Source organism: Hemitrygon akajei, chromosome 12 (assembly GCF_048418815.1).
Source record: "Hemitrygon akajei chromosome 12, sHemAka1.3, whole genome shotgun sequence".
Taxonomy (NCBI): domain Eukaryota; kingdom Metazoa; phylum Chordata; class Chondrichthyes; order Myliobatiformes; family Dasyatidae; genus Hemitrygon; species Hemitrygon akajei.
In genome coordinates, this window is record NC_133135.1 from 13935182 (window position 1) to 13959460 (window position 24279).

Below are 24279 nucleotides of genomic sequence, written 5' to 3' on the forward strand. Positions count from 1 at the left end.
CCTCCCACTTGTGTCCAAAATATCACATGATGGTGCCATCGGAGAAGCCTAGGTGGGTAATTGCAGAGATATACACTGCAACCATCTTGCATCAGTTGCAGGGTATGGTGTATGGACGTGCTCTGTCAATAAATTATACTGCTTAAGTAGTCTGTTGCGTAGGCCACACAACACAGTGAAAGATGAGAGGGTGTCCTTGGTGAGAAAGTAGCTCTAGTTCACTGCACAACAATAGAAATATTTAAAGGGAACATGAGGGGTAAGTTCTTCACTCAGAGGGTAGTGCAAGTGTTAAAGGAGCTGTCAGTGCAAGTGGTAGATGCAGATTCAATTTCAATATTTAAGAGAAGCCTGGTAAGTACATGGATGGGAAGGGTATGGAGGGCTGAGGTCTGGTGTGGGTCAATAGGACTGGGCAGAATAACGGTACAGTAGAGTCCAGATGGAGCGAAGGACCACTGTAGTGCTTGATGATGCTATAACAGCTAATCCTTTTTTGAGTTTGTGTAATAAACTAGCAGTTGGACAAAAACCTGAACCATGAGAAACTACTTTATAATGTTAAAAGACAATATCTTAAAATTACATTGACAGTGACGCAAGCCTTCTAACATCTTGCACACCTCACCCTTTCATTATAATCTTCTATTCCTTTCATCCTTCAATGCAGCTTTGAAATTTGCCTCAAATACTCCCTGTGGTAGTGAATTCTACATTCCAACCATCCTCTTGAAATTTCCGGTCCATTTATTTGTCACTATCCAATCAAAACATCCTCCTAGATTTAAGGAGGCACAGAGAAACATTGTCTATCCAACTGAACCCTTTCACATTTTCAGGGTTGCTCAGTGAAGAAAGAAAATCCCATCAGTGACCTTACCTGCAATAAGCATCATTAATCATTCCAAAGATATGAATTTTAGGGCAGACTTCCATCGCAAGCACAAGTGTGAACCAGCCAGTACTTAGGTATGTACCTGACAATAACCTGCCAAAAAGAAAACAGAAAACATTGGAAAATGATCAAGTATTAGCACTTTGTCAAAACCGCATCACAAGGCAGGGAGACAAAAAATGCCACAGCTGGCGTCAGGCAGTGTGAATTATTTATCTCAAGCTTGCGATTCATGTCAGTTTGCAGCCTGCAGTATCTGTGGAAAGCAATTCACAAAGCAAGGTGCAAAATGCTGTTCAAACTAAATGACAAATGGGATATCTTGAGCTTGGAGCTGTGCAAGTTGTTTTTCGGCTGTTCACAGATCTGACTAGACTAGATCTGCAGTACTATCATTAGTCCTACGCACTATATCTTGTGAAGGAGATATTGGCCCAAACTTTCCACAGAGGCAGCCTGGAGCTCAGAAGCCTGAGTAAAGCCAACAGCTCACAATGAAACACGCACAAACACAGAAGTCCAAAATTTCCTTAGTATCCCAACCACTCCCCTTTGGAGTTTATCAGTGGAGTGCAAATTTCCCCAGAATCCCAACCATTACTTTGGAAAATCTGTCTTCTAAACCTGCAGCAGTCTGACATGTGCCAACCTTGGCAACTCTATTCATTTTGGTGGAGAAGAAGAGGGGTAAGTTTCAGGTAATTTACATAAAACATACTTGCATCATACACCAGGGTGCTCTCTTCAGTTACCTGATGAGGTCACTTCGGCCAGGTGCGGATGTTGTCAGGTAGTGTCCAGCCTTCAGAGAGTGTTTCAACCCTTGACCACTACACTCTCCTCCAGTTGGGGTGGGGGGGGGGGGGTCAGCAGTGGTGGCCAAGTCACTGCCCATCTGCTCCTGACTTCCAGCTCAAGTCCTGCACCATTACTGCTGCACACATGGGGGCAAGAGAGGACCAGCAAGAGTGCATTCTGCTTCCTCTCCTATCCTGTGAGCTTCTTGGTTCTTGCTTTTGTTCATCAAGGCCCATTGCAGACAGTAACCTCCACACAGACCTTTCCGGGAACCCTCTGTAGCCGAGCTCCACGGGGAATAGCTTCACCTGCCATCCTTTGTCCCTGCACTCCTGGACTACAGACTGGTACTTCAGGGCCACCTTCTCGTGAGCCTCCTCACATCCTTCTTCCCGTGGTACTGTGAGCTCCACCAGGATGATTTTCTTGTCTTTGGTGGACCACAGTATGATGTCTGGTCGAAGTGTGATTTGCACCACCTCCGGGAACTGCAGCTTCCTCCCCACATCGACCCTCATCTCCCATGATTTGGCATTTTGCATCAGATTGGATTTAGGCCTCTTTGATATGACTGGCGTGACCCTCTCTTTGATGAAAATGACTGCCCTGTATGTCTCTCTGCCAGCTGGTCTCTTTTTACACCTCTCCCACTCCAGTGTGTCAGCAAGGGACAGCAGTATGCTGTCATGGCACCACTTATATCGTCCTTCCGTTAAAACTGTTTTGTATCCTAACAGTATGTGTTCCAGTGAACTTTGCTGACCACAAAGCTTGCAGTTAGGGTCCTCTCTTGCCCCCAAGTGTGTACAGTAATGGTGTAGGGAGACTGTCATGCTCTCAGGGCCGGAGGAAAGAAATGCAGAAGGGCTCCAGTCTTCAAAGCTCTGCCCAAGTGATTTTGTGCTTGGGAAGACCCCAGTTCATACAGGCACCCTGTGACCCTCACTGCCTTCGATACCTGCCTTTTATCCTCGCGGTTCCGTACCTCTGTCAGTATAACATAGAACAATACAGCACTTCAGCCCATGTTGTTGTGCCAACATTTTAATCTGCTCTCACCATTCCCTCCTATACTATCCTCCATTTCCAATCATCCATGTATCTAGCTAAGAGTTTCTTAAATACCCTCTGTGTATCTGCCTCTGCTACCACTCCTGGTAGTGCATTCAACACACCACCACTCTCTGTGTAAAGGACTTAACTCTGACATCCCCACTATACTTTTCTCCAATCACCTTAAAATTATGCCCCCTTGTATTAGCCATTTTTGTCCTGGGAAAAAGGCTTTGACTGTCTACTCTATCTTTGTCCCCTTTCATCTTGTACACCTCTGTCAGGTCACTTCTCATCCTCCTTGCTCCAAAGAGAAAAGCCCAAGCTCATTCAACCTATCCTCACCTATCCAGTCGAGGCAATATCCTCTCCATTCTTTCTAAAGCTTCCATATTCTTTCTTTACTGAGGTGACCAGGAATGAACACAATATTCCTTGTGCTGTCTAACCAGAGTTATAAAGAGCTGCATCATTACCTTGCAGTTCTTGAGCTCAATTCCGTAACTAATGAAGGTCAACATACCATACGCCTTCTTAACAACCCTACCAACTTGTTAAATATTAAACTTATTACATATTAAAATTTAATCAGAATCAAAGACAGGTTTAATTGCACTGACACATGTCATGAAATTTGTTGTTTTGCAGCAGCAGTAGATAGATAGATAGATAGATAGATAGATACTTTATTCATCCCCATGGGGAAATTCAACATTTTTTCCAATGTCCCATACACATGTTGTAGCAAAAACTCATTACATACAATACTTAACTCAGTAATAATATGATATGCATCTAAATCACTAACTCAAAAAGCATTAATAATAGCTTTAAAAAAAGTTCTTAAGTCCTGGCAGTTGAATTGTAAAGCCTAATGGCATTGGGGAGTATTGACCTCTTCATCCTGTCTGAGGAGCATTGCATCGACAGTAACCTGTCGCTGAAACTGCTTCTCTGTCTCTGGATGGTGCTATGTAGAGGATGTTCAGGGTTTTCCATAATTGACCGTAGCCTACTCAGCGCCCTTCGCTCAGCTACCGATGTTAAACTCTCCAGTACTTTGCCCACGACAGAGCCCGCCTTCCTTATCAGCTTATTAAGACGTGAGGCGTCCTTCTTCTTAATGCTTCCTCCCCAACACGCCACCACAAAGAAGAGGGCGCTCTCAACAACTGACCTATAGAACATCTTCAGCATCTCACTGCAGACATTGAATGACGCCAACCTTCTAAGGAAGTACAGTCGACTCTGTGCCTTCCTGCACAAGGCATCTGTGTTGGCAGTCCAGTCTAGCTTCTCGTCCAACTGTACTCCCAGATACTTGTAGGTCTTAACCTGCTCCACACATTCTCCATTAATGATCACTGGCTCCATATGAGGCCTAGATCTCCTAAAGTCCACCACTATCTCCTTGGTCTTGGTGACATTGAGACGCAGGTAGTTTGAGTTGCACCATATCACAAAGTCCTGTATCAGTTTCCTATACTCCTCCTCCTGTCCATTCCTGACACACCCCACTATGGCCGTGTCATCAGCGAACTTCTGCACATGGCAGGACTCCGAGTTATATTGGAAGTCAGATGTGTACAGGGTGAACAGGACCGGAGAGAGTACGGTTCCCTGTGGCACATACTGAGGTCTATCTGTCAAGTAGTCCACTATCCAATCCAATCCAGTACATTGCATACAGAAAAAATTACTGTAAGTTACAATAAGAATTATTGAATAAATGCATTAAAAAATATTCCAAGAGGACCATAAACTTGCTGTGGCTTGGAGGCTTGTGTGCCTCAATGACCCAGAGGGCTATGCTGGCTGGAATCAGGACTTTATGCTTTGCCTCTTGGTAGAGTCACTTGTGCCAAACAGGGTAGAGGCCAGACTAAGATTGATCCACTGGTCCTCCAGATTTGGGGGTTCAGCTCAGGGCTAACAACCCTGACTGGTAAAACAAAATTGTTATGGAAACAGCAATGAAGGATCCTTCACCTAGATGGGGTCAGTTGTGCTGTGAGGATTACATTCCTTGACTTCTCTAGTGCCTTTAACACCATCCAGCCCAAGATCTTAAGGCACAAACTAACGGAGATGGGAGTAGACTCTCACATGGTGGATTGGATAGTGGACTACTTGACAGATAGACCTCAGTATGTGCGGTTGGGAGACTGTAGGTCTGACACGGTGGTCAGCAGCACAGGAGCGCCGCAGGGAACCGTACTCTCTCCGGTCCTGTTCACCCTGTACACATCAGACTTCCAATATAACTCGGAGTCCTGCCATGTGCAGAAGTTCGCTGATGACACGGCCATAGTGGGGTGTGTCAGGAATGGACAGGAGGAGGAGTATAGGAAACTGATACAGGACTTTGTGATATGGTGCAACTCAAACTACCTGCGTCTCAATATCACCAAGACCAAGGAGATGGTGGTGGACTTTAGGAGATCTAGGCCTCATATGGAGCCAGTGATCATTAATGGAGAATGTGTGGAGCAGGTTAAGACCTACAAGTATCTGGGAGTACAGTTAGACGAGAAGCTAGACTGGACTGCCAACACAGATGCCTTGTGCAGGAAGGCACAGAGTCGACTGTACTTCCTTAGAAGGTTGGCATCATTCAATGTCTGTAGTGAGATGCTGAAGATATTCTATAGGTCAGTTGTGGAGAGCGCCCTCTTCTTTGTGGTGGCGTGTTGGGGAGGAAGCATTAAGAAGAGGGACGCCTCACGTCTTAATAAGCTGGTAAGGAAGGCGGGCTCTGTCGTGGGCAAAGTACTGGAGAGTTTAACATCGGTAGCTGAGCGAAGGGCGCTGAGTAGGCTACGGTCAATTATGGAAAACTCTGAACATCCTCTACATAGCACCATCCAGAGACAGAGAAGCAGTTTCAGCGACAGGTTACTATCGATGCAATGCTCCTCAGACAGGATGAAGAGGTCAATACTCCCCAATGCCATTAGGCTTTACAATTCTACCGCCAGGACTTAAGAACTTTTTAAAAGCTATTATTAATGCTTTTTGAGATAGTGATTTAGATGCATATCATATTTTTTACTGAGTTAAGTATTGTATGTAATTAGTTTTGATACAACAAGTGTATGGGACATTGGAAAAAAAAGCTGAATTTCCCCATGGGGATGAATAAAGTATCTATCTATCTATCTATCTATCTATCTATCTATCTATCTATCTATCTTCTGCAACTGAGTGTGATGGCGTTCCCAGGACTTGCATGACTGACAGTAGTGAAAACTGAGAGGAAGCTACTGACACGATGAAGGAAGTTGTAACCACTGTCTGACATGGAGGACTTTCATTGGCGCCCTAAATGCCAGCAGCATAATGGACAAGAGAGAGATAAATACACAAACAAGTAAATAAGTAAAGCAAAAAGAGAACAAAATAGTGAGGTATTGTTCAAAGATTGAACACTTTAAAACATTAACCACTTTTTAAAATGATTTGAAGCGCATCAATTTTACTTTTGTTTGAAAAGTAATGAACACAATATATAAATTTTATTCACGTCTGAATGTTGTTTTATGTGAGTGACGTTTAAGATATTTGACAACTTTGTCGGTTCAGCACAGTGACAGAAGTTTCACCAGGTGGTAATGTATCTCTAACCATGTATTGGTTAGAATATTGCTGATCATCTTGGAGGAAGTTCATATAATCAAATCTGCATGGGAGAGGAGGGGGGATGACCATGGATATTATGACCTAGCTGTCTAGATACACAAGCCAGGGCAGTACAATATGGAAGAGAAAGCTGTTGTCCATGTAGCAAGCTCCTCCTCTCCACACAACTGATGAACCCAAAGGAACAGCAGAGACCGATATAGTTTGGCACCAGCTGAGTTTCAGGAGTTGCCAGTCAGCATTGAACTCAATGTAGGATTGCCTTAGTGACTCCAGCTCCGGATTTTTCCCTTAGGGGTTTACTATCAAAGCTTTCCCCATGAGTGCGTAGAGCTGCAAGGCAGCAGAGATTGGAGATCGGAGTCATCCTTCTCTTAAATGAGCTGCCAACCGCAACTGATGAGCTCCATCTTATCCGAAGCTAAAGGTGGGCTTAACAGTAAGGTTAATGGCGTGTGTGGTTACCCAAGTTCAATGCAGATAATTATGCGGTGATCCAGTTGCGGTATAAAAGATGTCCTTATATATTTTTCCTTATACAGTGTCTGTGGTTCAATGTGTCTGCTGGAGGCCGAAGGAGATGACCTATCCTGGGGTTAGAGGAATGTGTATGTGGGTGGGTGAGTTGATGGGAAGAGTGAGCAACTGGAGTTATTTTGCTCATGTTGCTTGGTACTTTCTAGTTTGTTGTGTTCAGTTTTGTTCTGCTGAACATTGTGGCACTGGAATGTGTAGTGACACTTGTGAGCATCCCCCTGCACATCTCGGTTGTGTTGGTGGTTAATGCAAATGACACATTTCACTGTGAGTTTCTATGGACACGTGACAAATAAATCCAAATTTAAATCTGAATCTGAGTAAGAGGGTCAATAGGATAGATAGAGGAGAGAAAGGAAAGAGAGAGAAAGGGAGAGAGAGAAGATAGCTGATTTTCATGAGACTGTAAGATATAGGAGCAGAATTAGGCCATTTGGCCCTTTGAGTCTTCTCCACCATTCCATCATGGCTGATCCTTTTCCCTCTCAACCTCATTCTTCTGCCTTCTCTCTATAATCTTTGACATTCTTACTAATCAAGAACCTACCAACCTCACTTTGAATATACCTAATAACTTTGCCTCCACAGCAACCTGTGGCAATGAATTCCACAGATTCACCATTCTCTGGCTAAAGAAATTCCTTCTCATCTCTGTTCCAAATGGACATCCCTCTATTCTGAGGCTGTGCCCTCTGGTCCTAGAATTCCCCACCAAAGGAAACATCTTCTCCACATCCACTCTACTGAGGCATTTCAACATTCAACATGTTGCAATGAGGTCCCCACACATTCTTCGAAATTCCATTGAGTACAGGCCCAGAGCCATTAAACGCTCCACATATGATAAGCCTTTCAATCCCAGAATGATTTTCGTGAATCTCCTTTGAACCCTCTCCAACGCCAGCACATCCTTACTTAGATAAGAAACCCAAAACTGCTTGTAACACTCCAAGTGAGGCCTTAGCAGTGCTTTACAAAACCTCAACATTAAATTTTTGCTTTTATATGTTAGTCCTCTCAAAATGAATGCTAACATTGCATTTGCCTTCCTCACCACTGACTCAACTTGCAAATTAATCTTTAGGGAATCCTGCACGAGGACTTCCAAGTCCCTTTGTACCTCGGATTTTTGAATTTTCTCACCATTTAGAAAAATGTCTTGGCTTTATATGGGTAGTTATGGGAGATTTTAACATGCAGACCGATTGGGAAAATCAGGTTGGTAATGGATCTCAAGAGAGTAAGTTTGTTGAATGCCTAAGAGATAGCTTTTTAGAGCAGTTTGTCGTTAAGCCTACGAGAGGATCAGCTATAATGGATTAGGTGTTATGTAATGAACCAGAGGTGATTAGGGAGCTTAAGGTAAAAGAACCCTTAGGAACCAGTGATCACAACTTGAAATTTGATAGGGAGAAAGTAAAATCTGATGTAGCAGTATTTTAGTGGAGTAAGGGAAATTACAGTGGTATGAGAGAGGATTTGGCCAAAGTAAATTGGAAGGAGCTGCTGGCGGGGATGTCAGCAGAGAAGCAATGGCATGGGTTTGTAGGAAAGACGAGGAAGGTGCAGAACGTGTGTATTCCAAAAATGAAGAAATACTCAAATGGTAAAATAGTGCAACTATGTTAGACAAGGGAAGTCAAAGCTATTGTAAAATCAAAAGAAAGGGCATACAACAAAGCAAAAATTAGTGGGAAGATAGAGGATTGGGTAGTATTTAAAATCCTACAGAGAACACTAAAAAAATCATTTGAAGGGAAAAGACGAAATATGAAAGCAAGCTAGCAAATAATACTAAAGTGGATAGTAAACGTTTTTTCAAGCATGTTAAAAATTAAAGAGAAATGAGAGTGGATACAGGACCGCTAGTTAATGAGTCAGGAGAAATTATAATGGGAGACAAGGAGATGGCTGACGAACTAAATGAGTATTTTGCATCAGTCTTCACTGTGGAAGACACTAGCAGTGTGCCTGATGTTGTAGTGTGTGAAAGAAGTGAAGTGGATGCAGTTACTGCTACAAGAGAGAAGCGGAAAAACCTTTACCTTTACCTTTAGTACATAAGTTACCCAGACCAGAGGAACTGCACCCTAGGGTTCTGAAAGAGGCAGCAATCGAGATTATGGTGGCATTAGGAATGATCTTTCAAAAATCAGTGGACTCTGGCATGGTGCCAGAGGACTGGAAAATTGCAAATGTTACTCCAATCTTTAAGAAAGGAGGAAAGCAGCAGAAAGGAAATTATAGACCAGTTAGCCTGACCTCAGTGGTTGGGAAGATGTTAAGAGTCAATTGTTAAGGATGAGGTGATGGAGTACTTGGTGACACAGGACAAGATAGTACAAAGTCAGCATGGTTTCCATTACGGAAAATCCTGCCTGATGAATTCTTTGGAATACTTTGAGGAGATTACAAGTAGGATAGATAAAGGGGATGCAGTGGATGTTGTATACTTGGACTTTCATAAGAGCTTTGCCAGGGTGCCACACATGAGGCTGCTTACCAAGTTAAGAGCCCATGGTATTACAGGAAAGTTACTAACATGGTTAGAGCATTGGCTGATTGGTAGGAGGCAGTGAGTGGGAATAAAAGGATCCCTTGCTGGTTGGCTGCCAGTGACTTCTTTTTATGCTGTATATAAATGATTTAGATGATGGAATAGATGGCTTTGTTGCCAAGATTGGTGGAAGGGCAGATAGTGTTGAGGAAACAGGCAGGATGCAGAAGGGCTTAGACAGATTAGGAGAATGGTCAAGAAAGTGGCAAATAAAATACAATGTTGTAGAATGCATGGTCATGCACTTAGGTAGTAGGAATAAATGTGTGGACTATTATCTAAATGGGGAGAAAATCCAAAAATCTGAGATGCAAAGGGACTTGGGAGTCCTTCTGCAAAACACCCTAAAGTTAACTTGCAGGATGGGTCGGTAGTGAGGAAGGCAAATGCCATGTTAACATCATTTCAAGAAGTCTAGAATACAAGAGCAAGGATGTGATGCTGAGACTTTATAAGGCATTGGTGAGGCCTCATCTTGAGTATTGTGAACAGTTTTGGGCCTCTCATCTTAGAAAAGATGTGCTGGCATTGGAGAGAGTCCAGAGGAGGTTCACAAGGATGATTCCAGGAATGACAGGATTATCATACGAGGAATGTTTGATAGCTCTGGGCCTGTACTCACTGGAATTTCGAAGTATGGGGGGGAGATCTCATTGAAACCTTTCGAATGTTGAAAGGCCTAGACAGAGTAGATGTGGAAAGGATGTTTCCCATGTTGGGCGAGCCTAGGACAAAAGGACACTGCCTCAGGATAGAGGGGCGCCCTTTCAAAATGGTTCTCTAGCCAAAGGGTGGTGACTTTGTGGAATTTGTTGCCACATGCAACTGTGGGGTCCAGGTTGTTGGATGTATTTAAGGCAGAGATTGATAGGTTCTTGATTGGACATGGCATCAAAGGTTAAGAGGAGAATGCTGGGAACTGGGGTTGAGGAGGAGAAAAAAAGGATCACCCATGATTGAAAGGTAGAGCAGACTCAATGGCCAGATGGCCTAATTCTGCTCCTTTGTCTAATGGTCTTATAGTCTTTATTTCTTCTACCAAAGTGCACGGCCATACACTTCCCGACACTGTATTCCATCTGCCACTTTGCCCATTCTTCTAATATGTATAAGTCCTCCTGTAGCCTCCCTGCTTCCTCGACACTACCTGCCCCTCCACCTATCTTTGTATCATCCCTGATGATAAAAACAAGAAGCTTAAGTTCAGCTCAGCTTATTGCCATGTGCACAGTACAGTGAATTACAGGTTTACAGCAGTATCTCAGATAGACCAATTCAGACAACACACAGAATACAAAATACACATAAATTATACAATACTGTAAACCGAAATTAAAAAAAGTGTTCTGGAAATACTCAGTGGGTCAAACACAATCTATGCAGACAGAAAAGAAGCTGTTCATCAACCTGTATCATTAACTCTGTATCTCTCTCTCTCTCTCTGCCTGACCTGCTAAGAATTGCTGGTTCCTAGACCAACTGCACCAATCCCATTAGCCACATTCCCATAAAACCCTCTCACATTCCACATATCCTCTTTATTCTCTATCACAAAGCTGAGGGGACACCTCATAGAAGTTTATTAAATGATGAGAGGCACAGATGGAGTTTGTTTGTAATGTGCTGTGTCATATGACATGTCTTATCCATGACTATAATTGTTCTTGGCAAATTTTTCTGCAGGTGTCGTTTGCTATTGCCTTCTTCTGGGTAGTGTCTTTATAAGACAAGTGACCCCCCCCCCCCCCCCCAGCCATCATCAATACTCTTCAGAGATTGTCTGCCTGACGTCAGTGATCGCATAGCCAGGACTTGTGATATGAGCAGCTCATATGACCATCCACCACCTGATCCCATGGCTTCACATGACACTGATCGGGAGGTGGGGGGGGGCTAAGCAGGTGCTACACCTTGCCCAAGGGTGACCTGCAGGCTAGCAGAGGGTAAGAGCACCATACTCCTCCTTTGGTAGAGACGTATCTCCACCCCACTACCCAAACAGATAGTGTAGTTAGTAAGAATCTTCTTTTTCCCAGGTAGATTATGAGAGGACAAAGATTTATGGTTTTAGATTTACTGAGTATGCCCAGAAGAAAATTAATCTCAGGGTGGAATGGTGACATACAGGGTATATGTACTTTGGTAATAAATTTACTTTGAACTTTGAATCTGAGGAACAACCTCTTCCCCTCCGCTATCAGATAGCTGAATGGACAATGAACCAACTCATAAACACTACCTCACTATATTTGGTTTCTTTTGAACTATTTATTAAATTTTTAAAATATATATTTCATATTATAATTTATAGTATTTTGACGTATTGCGTTGTTTTGCTACCGCAAAACAGCACATTTCGCGACATATGTCAGTGACAATAAACATGATTCTGATATCCAAAAGGTCAATTTGTCTTGATATTAGGTGGCCATTTGTTCTGGTCCCACTCTGTTGTCGAAGTACACAACCTGGACTCACTCTCCGGTGTGTGGGGGGAATGCTGCACAGTTGGAAAAACCATCTTTAGAACAGAGGCTTTGCCTGCCATCTCAGATTCATCCAGAACATCCTATATTGACAAAGAGCAGGGGTGTTTGCATGAAAGTTGATACCTACCTTTCCTGGTTTAAAAAAAAATCCAGTTGCTATCCCATTGTTGTTTGTGGATGCTTGTCATGAACAAATTAGCTGTCATGTCTTCTAATTTACTGCAGCTTGCTGTCTGTGAAATGTTTTAGGAAATCCTGAGAATGGACAAGGTGCTATTTAAATGCAAGTCACTTATTGCCTCTGAACTGAGCAACTTGTGCTGTCAGAGAAAATTGAGAGATTCTATGACATGAGGTCGAGTTTGTTGCATCGATCAGTGCTAACTGTCACCGCCCTTCTCAGTGCAAACCGCCAGGGTTATTACAAGGGTCCCATTATCACACTCTGTGTCTCTCCACAGAACATCTGTCAGCACAAATGCAGCACATACCTTACACCAGGGAAGCAGGATTGAAAACATTTTTATAAATGCTTCATACATGCTGTCTAGCAATGCTTGATGTGTCACATTCACCGTGACCTAAATTGTGATTGAGTTGGAAATTCAATGTAAAATTTTGATTTTATTTGAATCACTAAATCAACTGGAATTTTGCTCCGTGAATTGAGCATTGAACTCACCACTTCCAACAGTGGCTCATTTAACATTAACAAGGAACAGCAGGGGATGGTCCAAGTAAACAATTAATCTGTTGAAGGCTCTTCAAACTTTTCTTTTATGAGTTGAATGCCTGACAAAGTGTGGGATAGTGTAGACTCAATTGCCCTTTGTTCTCTAACAATTCTGTGATTCATTCTAATTGTAAGCACAAGCCCATTGTGCCATGAGCAAATATGAAGACAATTCTTTAGCACAAAGGTTAAATCCTACCCTATTCTCTCTGACATCTCCAAGACAGTTGAACTTTTTGTTTCCTTCAGGCTACGTCCACACTACACCGGATAAATCCATAACAGAAGCTTTTTCTCTTCATTTTTACTCTTTGTCCACACTAAAATGGGCATTTTCATCCCCCAAAACTGGGGCTTTCCAGAAACGTTCTCCAAAGGGTGTACTTTTGAAAACACCGGATTGGCCGGATCAGTGTGGACGGGGTAACCGGAGACTTCTGAAAACGCTGTCAGATGGCAGCGCGCTATTTCATTGTTTTCTTGAACGCAACCTAACAATTTCAGAACAGACGGCAATGAAACTGACGCCAGAAGAGTAGAAATGTACTCACCAAATACTTTGACCCATAACTTACTGAATAAATAAGTATACTCACTTTACCCTGTTTTCTGTCCTTGCTCGTATGAAGGTAGTTTACCTATTTATGCAAGTACTCTGACAATAGATGTGTAACAGCTTAATGTAACATTATACGGAAATACAAGATAACACTGATGCAGACATGTTTTATACATTTAACAAGGTGCTTTATTAATGCAACAGAGTTAGTCAGTTTTTCAATGTTCGTCGTCAGCCGGGTCAATCTGTCTGTGAACTCCCTGTCGGTTGCCTCCGTACACTCCAGTATTTGTTTTTTTTACTTTTAAGTTCCCCTGCGTGAAAGCCAACAGCTGTCCATCATTTTAAGTTTTTCTAGTCTGTAACTACACAAACGTGTACTTTTATGGCGAGATTCGACACCAAGCATGTTGTTTGTTTTCGGTAGATGTGTCCTGTGCATGCGCAGGAGGAGGAGATTCTCTAAAATCTCTGTTTCAATGTGGATAGAGATATTTTTAAAAACGCATAGTGTGGACGCCTATCGTTTTTACGTGAAACTGGTGTTTTCAAAATTATCTGGTCTAGTGTGGACGTAGCCTCAGTCTATCTGCTCTAGTTAGAATTATAGAACACTACAGACCTGTGTGCCAAACTGTTAATCTTCCTAGTCAGAGAGTCATAGAAAAGTAGATCACAGAAACAGGCCTTTTGGTCCCTCTAATCTGTGCCTAGCCATTCAAACTGCCTATTCCCATTAACCTGCACCAGGACCAGAGCCCTCCATATCCCTACCGTCGAGGTACCTATCTAAACTTCTCTTAAATATTAAAACTGAGCTTACATGCACCACTTATGCTGGCAGTTTATTCCACACTCTCACAAACCTCTGAGTGAAGAAGATTCACCTTTCACCCTTAACCCATCTATACCCCTCACAATTGTACTTCTATCAAATCTCCTCTCAGTCTTCTACAGGCATACGATCCTAATCTTTCCATATAACTCAGGTTCCCCAGACCCGGCAACATCCTTGTAAGTTTTCTCTATACTCTTTCAACCTTATTTACATCTTTCCTGTAGGTAGGTAACTAAAATTGCATACAATACTATGGCCTCACCCAGACCATAGTCCTTCATACCCCTCCCAACCCCTCCCATCCTTTCCAAATTTCTCTGGTATGTTGAAATCAAACAATATCAATAACTTGCTACAACAGTGTCTTTGAACATCCAAATATGCACCATAGAATTGTCACCTGCTGAAAATGCATCAACACCAAGTGACAGAAATACGGGACCAGACAATCAAAATAACTCATTTGTTAAAGACAAATTATCTTTGTTTAATGGGGTGGTTTTTGGATCCAGTGCTCCATGTTGTGTGTGTTCTGTAGGACAATGGCTGCACATAATACCCAAAGGACATAACAGCATGAATACAAAGGTAGCCAAAGGAAGTGGAGAGTAGTGCAGATTGTCCCTAGCAATGAATAGGGTCCATTTTAAAGTTGGAAAATACACAAAAATCACTTGATACGCCACAGAGCTGCAGTAAATATCATCAAAACTACAAAAGAACCATCACTAAAGGTGGAGAGAGAGCAAACTAGCTGTGCTGTTTGTAGAAATTCTTATGTTTCGTAACTTCAAAACATTAAAGTAATACAAAGGAAGATGTGGGGAGTCCAAATATACAGATGCAACTTCAAGTTTATTAAGCGAGTCGTGCATGTATCCTGTGGTAGTGTGATGACATATTTAATTCACGTATTTTCACTTACAACCCGTAATTAATTATTTAAATGAACAAGAATGATTAACCAATATTTGTACAAGAATACGCAAAGATAACTTAAATATTAAATACAGAACAGAAATGAACATATGTCTGTTGGACTTTTGAACGAGAATCTGGTTTATTATCATAGAAACATAGAAAGCCTACAGCACATTATGGGCCCTTCAGCCCACAATGCTGTACCAAACATATACTTTCTTCAGATAATACTTGAGGTTACCCTTAGCCCTCTATTTTTCTAAGCTCTATGTACTATCCAAGAGTCTTTTACAAGACCCTATTAAAACCGCCTCCACCACCATCACTGGCAGCCCATTCCATGCACTCACCACACTCTGCACAAAAAACTTATCCCTGACATCTCCTCTGTACCTACTTCCAAGCACCTTAAAACTGTGCCCTCTTGTGTTAGCCATTTCAGCCCTGGGAAAAAACCTCTGACTATCCACACAATCAATACCTTTCATTGTCTTTTACACCTCTATCAGGTCACCTCTCATCCTCTGTCGTTCCAAGGAGAAAAGGCCAAGTTCACTCAACCTATTCCCCAGGTAACATCCTTGTAAATCTCCCCTGCACCCCTTCTATAGTTTCCACATCCTTCCTGTAGTGAGGTGACCAAAACTGAGCACAGTAATCCAAGTGGGGTCTGACCAGGGTCCTATATAGCTGTAACATTACCTATCAGCTCTTGAACTCAATCCCATGAAATATCACTGAAATATATCAGGAGCTTGTTTTTGGCAGCAGTACAGTACAAGACATAAAAAAGTATTACAAGTCACATATAAATAAATACATTTGTACATTGACCGATAGACAGCTAGATAGATAGATAGATAGACAGACAGACAGATGGCTGGATAGATAGGTAGTCCAAAGGAGGAATAGTGAGGTAGTTTTCATGGGTTCATGGACCATTCAGGCGTCTGATAGCCAAGGGGAAGAAATTATTCCTAAAGCATTAAGTATGAGTCTTCAGGCTCCTGTACCTCCTCACTGATGGTAGTAATGAGAACAGGACTTGTCCCAGATTGTGAAGGTCCTTAATGATGGATACAGCCTTCTTGCATATTAGTTTTTGAGGAACTATTATTATCATAGGAGCTCATATGTCTGTAAGTTGGATATTCTTAACCTGTAGTAAATAGCCTATAGTGGATGTTTCTCTTAAATAGGTAAGTTCATAAATTGGTTTATTATTGGGACATGTACCAATGTACAATGAAGAACATTGTTTTGCGTGCCACCCATATGGATCATTTCATCCTATCAGTTCACTGAGGTAGTACAAGAGAAAAGCAATCACTGAGTGCAGAATAAAGTGTTACAGTTACAGAGAGTATGCAGTGCAGGCAGAAAAAAAATTTAAGGCCAGAACGAGATAGATTGTGAGGTCCAGAGTAAATCCTATCATACTAGGGCTCTGTTCAGTGGTCCTCTAACAGCTGGATGGAAGCTGTCCTTGAGCCTAGAGGTATGTGCTGTTTCAGGCTTTTGTATAATTGATTTGTACAAACAAATTAAAGGACAGCAAAGGGATGCGCAGTGGCCATAGTCAAAGTGGGCAGAGTTAGGGTGGTGAAATTGAGGCTTTAGCTCGTCAAGGCTTCAGTCAGAGGAGGCAAAAAAGAAAAGTTCTAGGTTAAGTTTATTTTCCTTCCCTTCTTTATATCTGCTCAGCTAGGACAGTAGAGATACCAGGCAGGAAAGTTCGATGCTCCTCTTGCAGGATGCAGTAAGGCAGGGAGACCTCCAGTGTCCCTGACGACTACAGATGTGAGAAGCGCAACCAGCTGCAGCTTCTAACAATCCGCCTTAAGGAGTTGGAACTGGAACTGGATGAACTCCGGATCATTTGGGAGGCTGAGGGAGTGATAAGATAAGACATATAGAGAGGTAGTTACACTCAAGGTTCAGGACACAGGAAACTTGGTGAGCGTCAGGAAGAGAAAAGGAGTTAAGGGGCTAGTGCAAAGTACCCCTGTGGCCATCCCCCTCAACAACAGGTATATTACTTTGGATACTGTTTGTTGGGGGGGGGGGATGGAATAAGCTAACAGAGGAAAGTCACAGCAGTTGCATCTCTGGCACAAGGTCTGTCTCTATGACTCAGAAGGGAAGGTCGGGGGGGGGGAAGAAGAGGCGCATTGTTGGTGATAGGGGATTTATTAGTCGGGGGAACGGGCGGGAGATTCTGTGGGCGAGAACGAGATTCCTGGATAGAATGTTGCCTCCTGGGTGCCAGGGTCCAGAACATCTTGGATCGAGTCCACAGCGTTCTTAAGTGGGAGGGTGAACAGCCAGAGGTTGTGGTCCACGTAGGTACAAATGACATGGGTAGGATGAGTGATGAGGTTCTGCATAGGGAGTTCAGGAAGTTAGGCACTAAATTAAAGGGCAGGACCTCCAGGATTGTGATCTCAGGATTGCTTCCTGTGCCACGTGCTAGTGAGGCCAGAACTAGGCAGATTACGCAGTTTAATAACGCGGCTAAGGAGTTGGTGAAGGAGGGAGGGCATAAGATTTTTGGATCATTGGGCTCTCTTTCAGGGAAGGTGGGACCTGTACAAAAGGGACGGTTTGCAACTGAACTGGAGGGGGGACTATTATCCTAGTGGGAAGGTTTGTTAATGCTGCATGGTGGGGTTTAAACTAGAATTGTATGGGATGGGAACCAGAGTGTCAGGAAAATTAGTGGAGTGGTTGTGGAGACAGATGTTGGTAAGACCTTAGACAAAGTCAGGAATCAAAAGGTTGAACATGGTGCGACTATTGTCCTGAGCTGTGTATATTTCAATGCAAGAAGTATTGTAGGTAAAGGCAGATGAGGTCAGGGTATGGATCAACACCTGGATTTATGTTGTAGTCATTAGTTGAGGGAGGGGCAGGACTGGCAGCTTGATATTTTGGGGTTCCGTTGTTTTAAACGTGACAGAGCGGGAGGGAATAAAGGAGGAGGGGTGGTATTACTAGCCAGGTAAAAACGTTATGGCAGTGCTCTGTCAGGCCGGACTGCAGAACTTGACTAGTAAGGCGTTATGCTTGGAACTGAAAAATAAGAAAGGTATGTCCATGCCAGTGGGGGTAGAAACTACCCAACAGTCCAAGGGATTTATAGGAACAAATTTGTAAGGAGATCACAGACTGTTGTAAGAAACATAGGGTTGTTAAAGTCAGTGATTTTCACTTTCCACATATTGGCTGGGAATCCCATACTATAAGAGGGCTAGGTGGGAAAGAGTTTGTCAAATGTGTTCAGGAAAGCTTCCTTCATCACTGTGTACAAGTCCCAATGAGAGAGCATGCGATACTCATTCTGCTATGGACAGGACAGGTGACAGAAGTTTGTGTAGGGGAACAGTTTGCTGTACTTCTCCTTTATTCTATGACTCTAATCTGTTTGATAGGAACAGAAGAAAGAAACATCTGGGGTAGGAAGACTGTTGAATCTGGGTGTTTCATTGAAGCAGTGGGAAGTCTAGGGAAGTCCATGGGAGGGAAGGTTGGGTTCTGCAGAATGCTGAGCTCTGTCCTCGACTCTCAACTTGAGAGAACAGAGAATGTTCAGGGTGCGTGGGATCTTTGATTATGTTACACTACCTCAATGTACTGTTGCACTGAAATGATCTGGGTGGATCACATGCCCAACAAAGATTTTTACTGATGGCATGAACATCAATTCCTCTGACTCCCAGTAGTTTTCCCCTCCCCCTTTTCTCTTCTTCCATCCCCTACTCTGGCTCACCTCTTACCTCTCCTCCTCTCCACAAGTGCCTATCAATCCCCCCGTGCCCCTTCTCCTTCCCTTTCTCCTGTGATCCGCTCTCCTCTTCTATCAGATTCCTTCTGTTCCAGCCCCTTTGCCTCTTCCAACTATCACCTCCCTGATTCTTATTCCTCCCCCACCCACCTAGCTTCACCTATCACCTTCTAACTTGTACTCCTTTCCCCCTTCACCCCACCTTCTGATTCTGGTTTCTTCCCTCTTCCTGTCCAGTCCTGATGATGGGTCTCGGCCTGAAATATTGAGTGCTGCCTGACCTGCTGAGTTTCTCCAACATTCTGTGCATATTGCTCTGGAGTTCCAGCATCTCTTGTATATTTTGCTTTTCATTGTACCACAGCATACGCAATCATAATAAATGAATTTACCAGTATCTCTCAGCTCTCGAAATGGAGCATTGAGAATAACAAGTCCTTTCTTCTGGAATTACACAAACCCCAGTGTAAACAGAAGGGGAGCATCACTTCTCAAACAACCTTCTGCCCCACCTGCGGCAGAATTTGTGGGTCTCATATTGGCCTCTTCAGCCACCCCAGGACACAAGAAGATGGACTGGAAGCAGGTTATCCTTGACACCAAGGGAAGTGCCTAAGAAAAGGCAGGAGGTTCCAAGACAACGTACCCCAGGAGGGACCCAAGAGAGAGTCCAACACTGAACATCAAAGATCTAAGCAGTCAAAAACTTCAGCAAACAACATTTAAAAATAAACTGTTAATAGCCATAGGAAGGAAGCTGTCTTCTTATAAAGCTGAAGATTAAATATTTACTTTAAATATTACCTTAAAAATCTCTCAGTTGCAAACATGGGTAGCGCATTAGAGTGTGATGAATATTCACAATCCAGGGTTGGAAGGCGTTTTGCTAAACTCAGCTTTTTCACTATAGAAGAAATTCTTCAAGCCTTAAGATTTTTATTATAAATTTTTAACTAGTATTATTTAGATGGTAAGACCATAAGACATAGGAGATGAGTTAGGCCATTTGGCCCATCGAGCCTGCTCTGCTACTCCATCATGGCTGATATATTATTCCTCCATAAGACAGAGGAGCAGAAATAGGCTATTAGGCCCCCAGCTATCTTCTTGAGGAACAATACACTCCAGACTCAGGAAGCCTATTTTCGACTTAACTGAGAATAATCAGAAGGAACAATATTGTTTGTTACTTTCAGGATTCTGTCATCCGACTTGCCCAAAGCAGTCAAGAAAACATGCTGGTTATGTCATCACTGGATGACTGGGTAATTAAAGATACAGGTATTAGAAGGCAATAAGGTGGGGAGGGGTTACATAGAGTCCACTCCTTAGCCTTTACCTCAGAAGGAAATCTTACTCCAGTCATCTTTTTGTCTTCATCTGCAACTCATTGGTATCATTTTTCTGGTTGTAAGAATTGTACTTGTGTTTGAAAATCAGAATCAGATTTAATATCACCAGCATATGTTGTGAAATTGGTTAACTTTGCAGCAGCAGTACAATGCAACAGATGATAAATATAGAGAAAAAACAACATTACTGTAAGTATATATGTACATTAAATAGTTAGATTAAGATAAGTAGTCCAAAAACAGAAATTTAAAAAAATGTGAGGTAGTATTCATGGGTTCAATGTCCATTTAGAAATCAGATGGCAGAGGAGAAGGAGCTGTTCCTGAATAATTCCTTTATAGATGTATAATCTCTGTTAGAATTATTCTTCAAAATAAATGTGTTCTACTTAAAGTAAAATAAATCTTTAATCCACCAGTCTCCATCAGGGGATTGGAGGTGGAGAGGGTCAGTAGCATTAATTTCCTTGGTGTTATCATATCAGAAGATCTATCCAGAACTTTTACAAAGATGTGACGAAGCCTCTACTTAGAGAGCATGCTAACTGGTTTCATCACAGGCTGGCATGGAAACACCAATATCCAGGAACGGAAAAGGCTGCAGAATGTGGTGGATCCAGCCTAGTGCACAAAATCCTCCCCACTGCTCAGCACATTTACAAAGAGCATTGCCCTTATAAACAAGCATCCACCATCAAGGATGCCCACTATCCAGGCCATGCTCTCCTCTTATTACTACCATCAGGAAGGAGATACAGGAGCTTTCGCTCCCACATCACTAGGTTCAGGAACAATTATTACCCTGCAACCATCAGGCTTCCGAACCAGTGTGGATAACTTCACTCACCTCAACTCTGAACTGACCCACAGATTCACTTTCAAGGACTCTTAACAATTCATGTTTGCAAAACTTTTTAAAATTTAGTCTGTCTCCTTTTGCACACTGGATGTTTATATATAGTTTTTGCAATGTATGGATCTATTTCTTTCAGGGCAATGAGCACCCACCCCCACTTAACACTATGTATTAACCTGTCGTCTGTGCATGCGCTATGTTCACAGGCACAACAAATTGGTGACAAGTACGAATTTGAATGTCAGAAATTATCACGAACTGCACCAACAATGAAAGTTAAACAGCATGAGAAGGCCGAAGGACCCATGAGTAACAGTGAAAGACACGCTGAATTTAAACTGAAATTACATGGTGATTGCTTCAGTTGGGAATGTTGACGAATTTGATTATGCTAATGAAGGCTGGAAGCCGTATATCGGGAGGGTGGAACTGTATTGTAATGCAAACAACATAGAGGAGCAAAAAAAACCCATGCACTTCTTAGATTAATGGATGCAAGGGCATACAGTTTCTTATGCAACCCTGCAAAACCAGCAAGCAAAACATTCAGCAAAATTGTTACAATTTAACAAAATCACTTGAGCCCTAAACCACTGGCAATAGCTGGGTGATATAGATTTTACAAAAGGAACCAGTCAAAAAATGAAAGCCTTTCTGAATACATTACAAAACTACGCAAACTTTCCCAGTACTGTGACTTTAGAGATGGGCTTTCTGATGCATTAAGGGACAGGCTTGGATGTGGCATGCACAGTCGAAGCACTCAAAAGAGGCTACTGTTCGAAAGAGACCTAACCTTAGAATGGGCATTGACCATTGCAATATCATTACTGCAGCAGATCTACAGAAGAAGAGGTTAGAATATAAAATGCATGAAATGTCCCTGAATGGTGCTAAAAGCCGAAAACATTATCGATGTGGCAAATCCTGCCATGATGCAAATGACTGTTAGTTCAAAGGAAAAATCTGCAGAAGTGTCACAGAAAAGGTCACATAGAGTGTGGAAAACAGACAAGAAGCACAACCGAGTGAGAACCCTCAAACACAAAACTAAGCAAATGCATGAAGTTACCAAACGTAAAACAGGATCAGACGACATAGAGTCTGTCAAAGATGAACTGTCATGCCTGGAACTGCATTGTATAACTGAAGCAGATTGCAATTTAATATGGATTGTAATAGATGTGTCTTGTGTAAAACTGAAAATGGGATCTGTTTTCTAAGATACCATTAGAGAAGACCTCACTGATGTTAAAAACCTACGCAGGTGAAAAAGTGGCCCCCAAAGGCAAACTGAAAGTGAAGATGACGTATGAAGGCCAATTACAGCAGTTAGAGCTTTATGTATTGAAAAGTGGAGGGCCAGCACTTTTCGGATGTGAATGGTTGAGGAAAAATCCAACTACACTGGCACTCAATCAAAGCTCTCAGTGTGGCATCAACAGGCAATGGCAGCCCAAATGGAAACACTAACCAGAGACTGGCACAGCTGCTTAATGCTAATGAGAAGGTGTTTGAGAAGAAACTCAAAGGCATGAAGGCCTGAATTGAATTGAATGAAGCAGCAACACCAAATTCCATAATGTGTGCCCAGTGCCTTATGCACTATGTCCTAAAGTTGATGCTGAACTACAGAGTTCGGAGGCATCTGGGATTCTCCTCAAGGTTGAATGAGCAATTGGGCTGCGTCCATTGCCCCTGTGATCACGAAAGGGAAGGCCAGAGTCATTCACATATGTGGGGCTTTCAAGGTGAGCATCAACCCGGTGCTGCGTACTGTGCAGTATCCTCTGCCACGAATAGAAGACATTTTGCATCTTTGGCAGGCGGGGAGAGGTTTTCACAGATTAACTTGTCACAAGCCTATCTGCAAGTGGAGATTGAGGAGTCAAGCAGGAAGTCACTCATAATCAACACTCACAAGGGACTGGTCCGGTATAATCATGTCATATTTGGCATTGCACCAGCAATTTGGCAAAGAGCAATGGACCAAGTGCTGGAACACAATTTTAACTTGATGGCATCATCCTGACTGGAAAAATGATGAAGAGCATCTTGAGAACCTTGGTAAAGTGCTTATCAGGCTGGGTGAATATAGTCTGCATGCAAAGAGAGAGAAATGTGATTTTTTCAAGAATGAAATCTCATATCGTGGAGATGTCATTGACAAGCATGGCTTCCATAAGTCACAAGTGAAGAACGAAGCAGTGTTACAGGCACCCAAACCTGAAAATGTGATACAACTCAGGTCATGCTTGAGCCTTGTAAACTAGTACCACCGACTTCTCCTAACCATTTCTACAGTGCTGCATCCATTGAATGCACTGCTACAGACAGGAGCTGGTAACAAATTCTGAAATACAAAGGGAAACAAAGAATGACCCGACATTGTCAGAAGTCTATGAAATCACCATGCAAGGATGGCCAGCTCATGGTAATCCTATGTTTCCAGAGTTCTCAGGAAGACAAGACCAACTGTTGGTATGTAAAAGAACGCTGATGTGTGGATCTTGTGTTGTGGTTCCCTCTGAACTGCATACCAGAGTGTTAGAAACTCTGCACGAAGGACACGTGGGTACAGTCAAGACGAAGAGTCTCACCTGGTGGCCGGGAATAGAAAAATAGATTGAAGATTTGGCCAAAAGCAGGTCAGGATGCCAAGAAGTTCAAAATGCTTCCCCACAGGTACTGTTACACCCATGGGAGTGGCCATCTTCACCATGGCAGAGAGTAAATATTGACTTTGCTAGGCATTTAATGAACTGATTGCTGTGGATGCTCATTCAAAGTAGCTGGAGGTTATACCAATGACCAGCTTGGGCAACTGCTGGTCTTCCATACAAAAAAAAACCTTGCCCAGGCTTGCGCCCTGGAAACTTTCTAAGATGCAAACCCATGGTCTATTGAGACTAACGGAGGCCTACAATACAAGTGCCTGCAGGAAAATGAATCCTACGGTAGTATATGGTAACATATATGTAGTGCGACAGTACATTTAATTTGAACTTTGACTATCGAAATGGTGATTATTGACAGTTAAACGTATTCAAGAAAGAGACTCAATTAGTCTTTCAATTATAGATTGATATAGTATAAACTCTCTAGAATGAGGCCATCTACGGATACCTATTACCATAGGACTTAAACCCTTGACTAAGGTATGGATCCAGTCAATATCATCTCAAAAAAATTGCAAGTACAGAGGATTCTGGTTAATTGGGCTATCAGTTGATTAGGGCAGCCAATTATTTGGGATAATGCTTAAAGA

The 24279-nt window shown here is 42.5% G+C and overlaps 1 protein-coding gene across 2 annotated transcripts in view; it reads right to left on the bottom strand.

The window, feature by feature from the left end:
• Window positions 1–24279, bottom strand: part of st6galnac3 (ST6 (alpha-N-acetyl-neuraminyl-2,3-beta-galactosyl-1,3)-N-acetylgalactosaminide alpha-2,6-sialyltransferase 3) — a 299917-nt gene that overhangs the window by 57139 nt on the left and 218499 nt on the right. For both annotated transcript variants that reach the window (XM_073062598.1, XM_073062597.1), the window contains exon 4: window positions 881–988. In XM_073062598.1, coding sequence (XP_072918699.1) covers window positions 881–988 — 108 coding nt within the window. The remainder of the gene's footprint in view (window positions 1–880; window positions 989–24279) is intronic.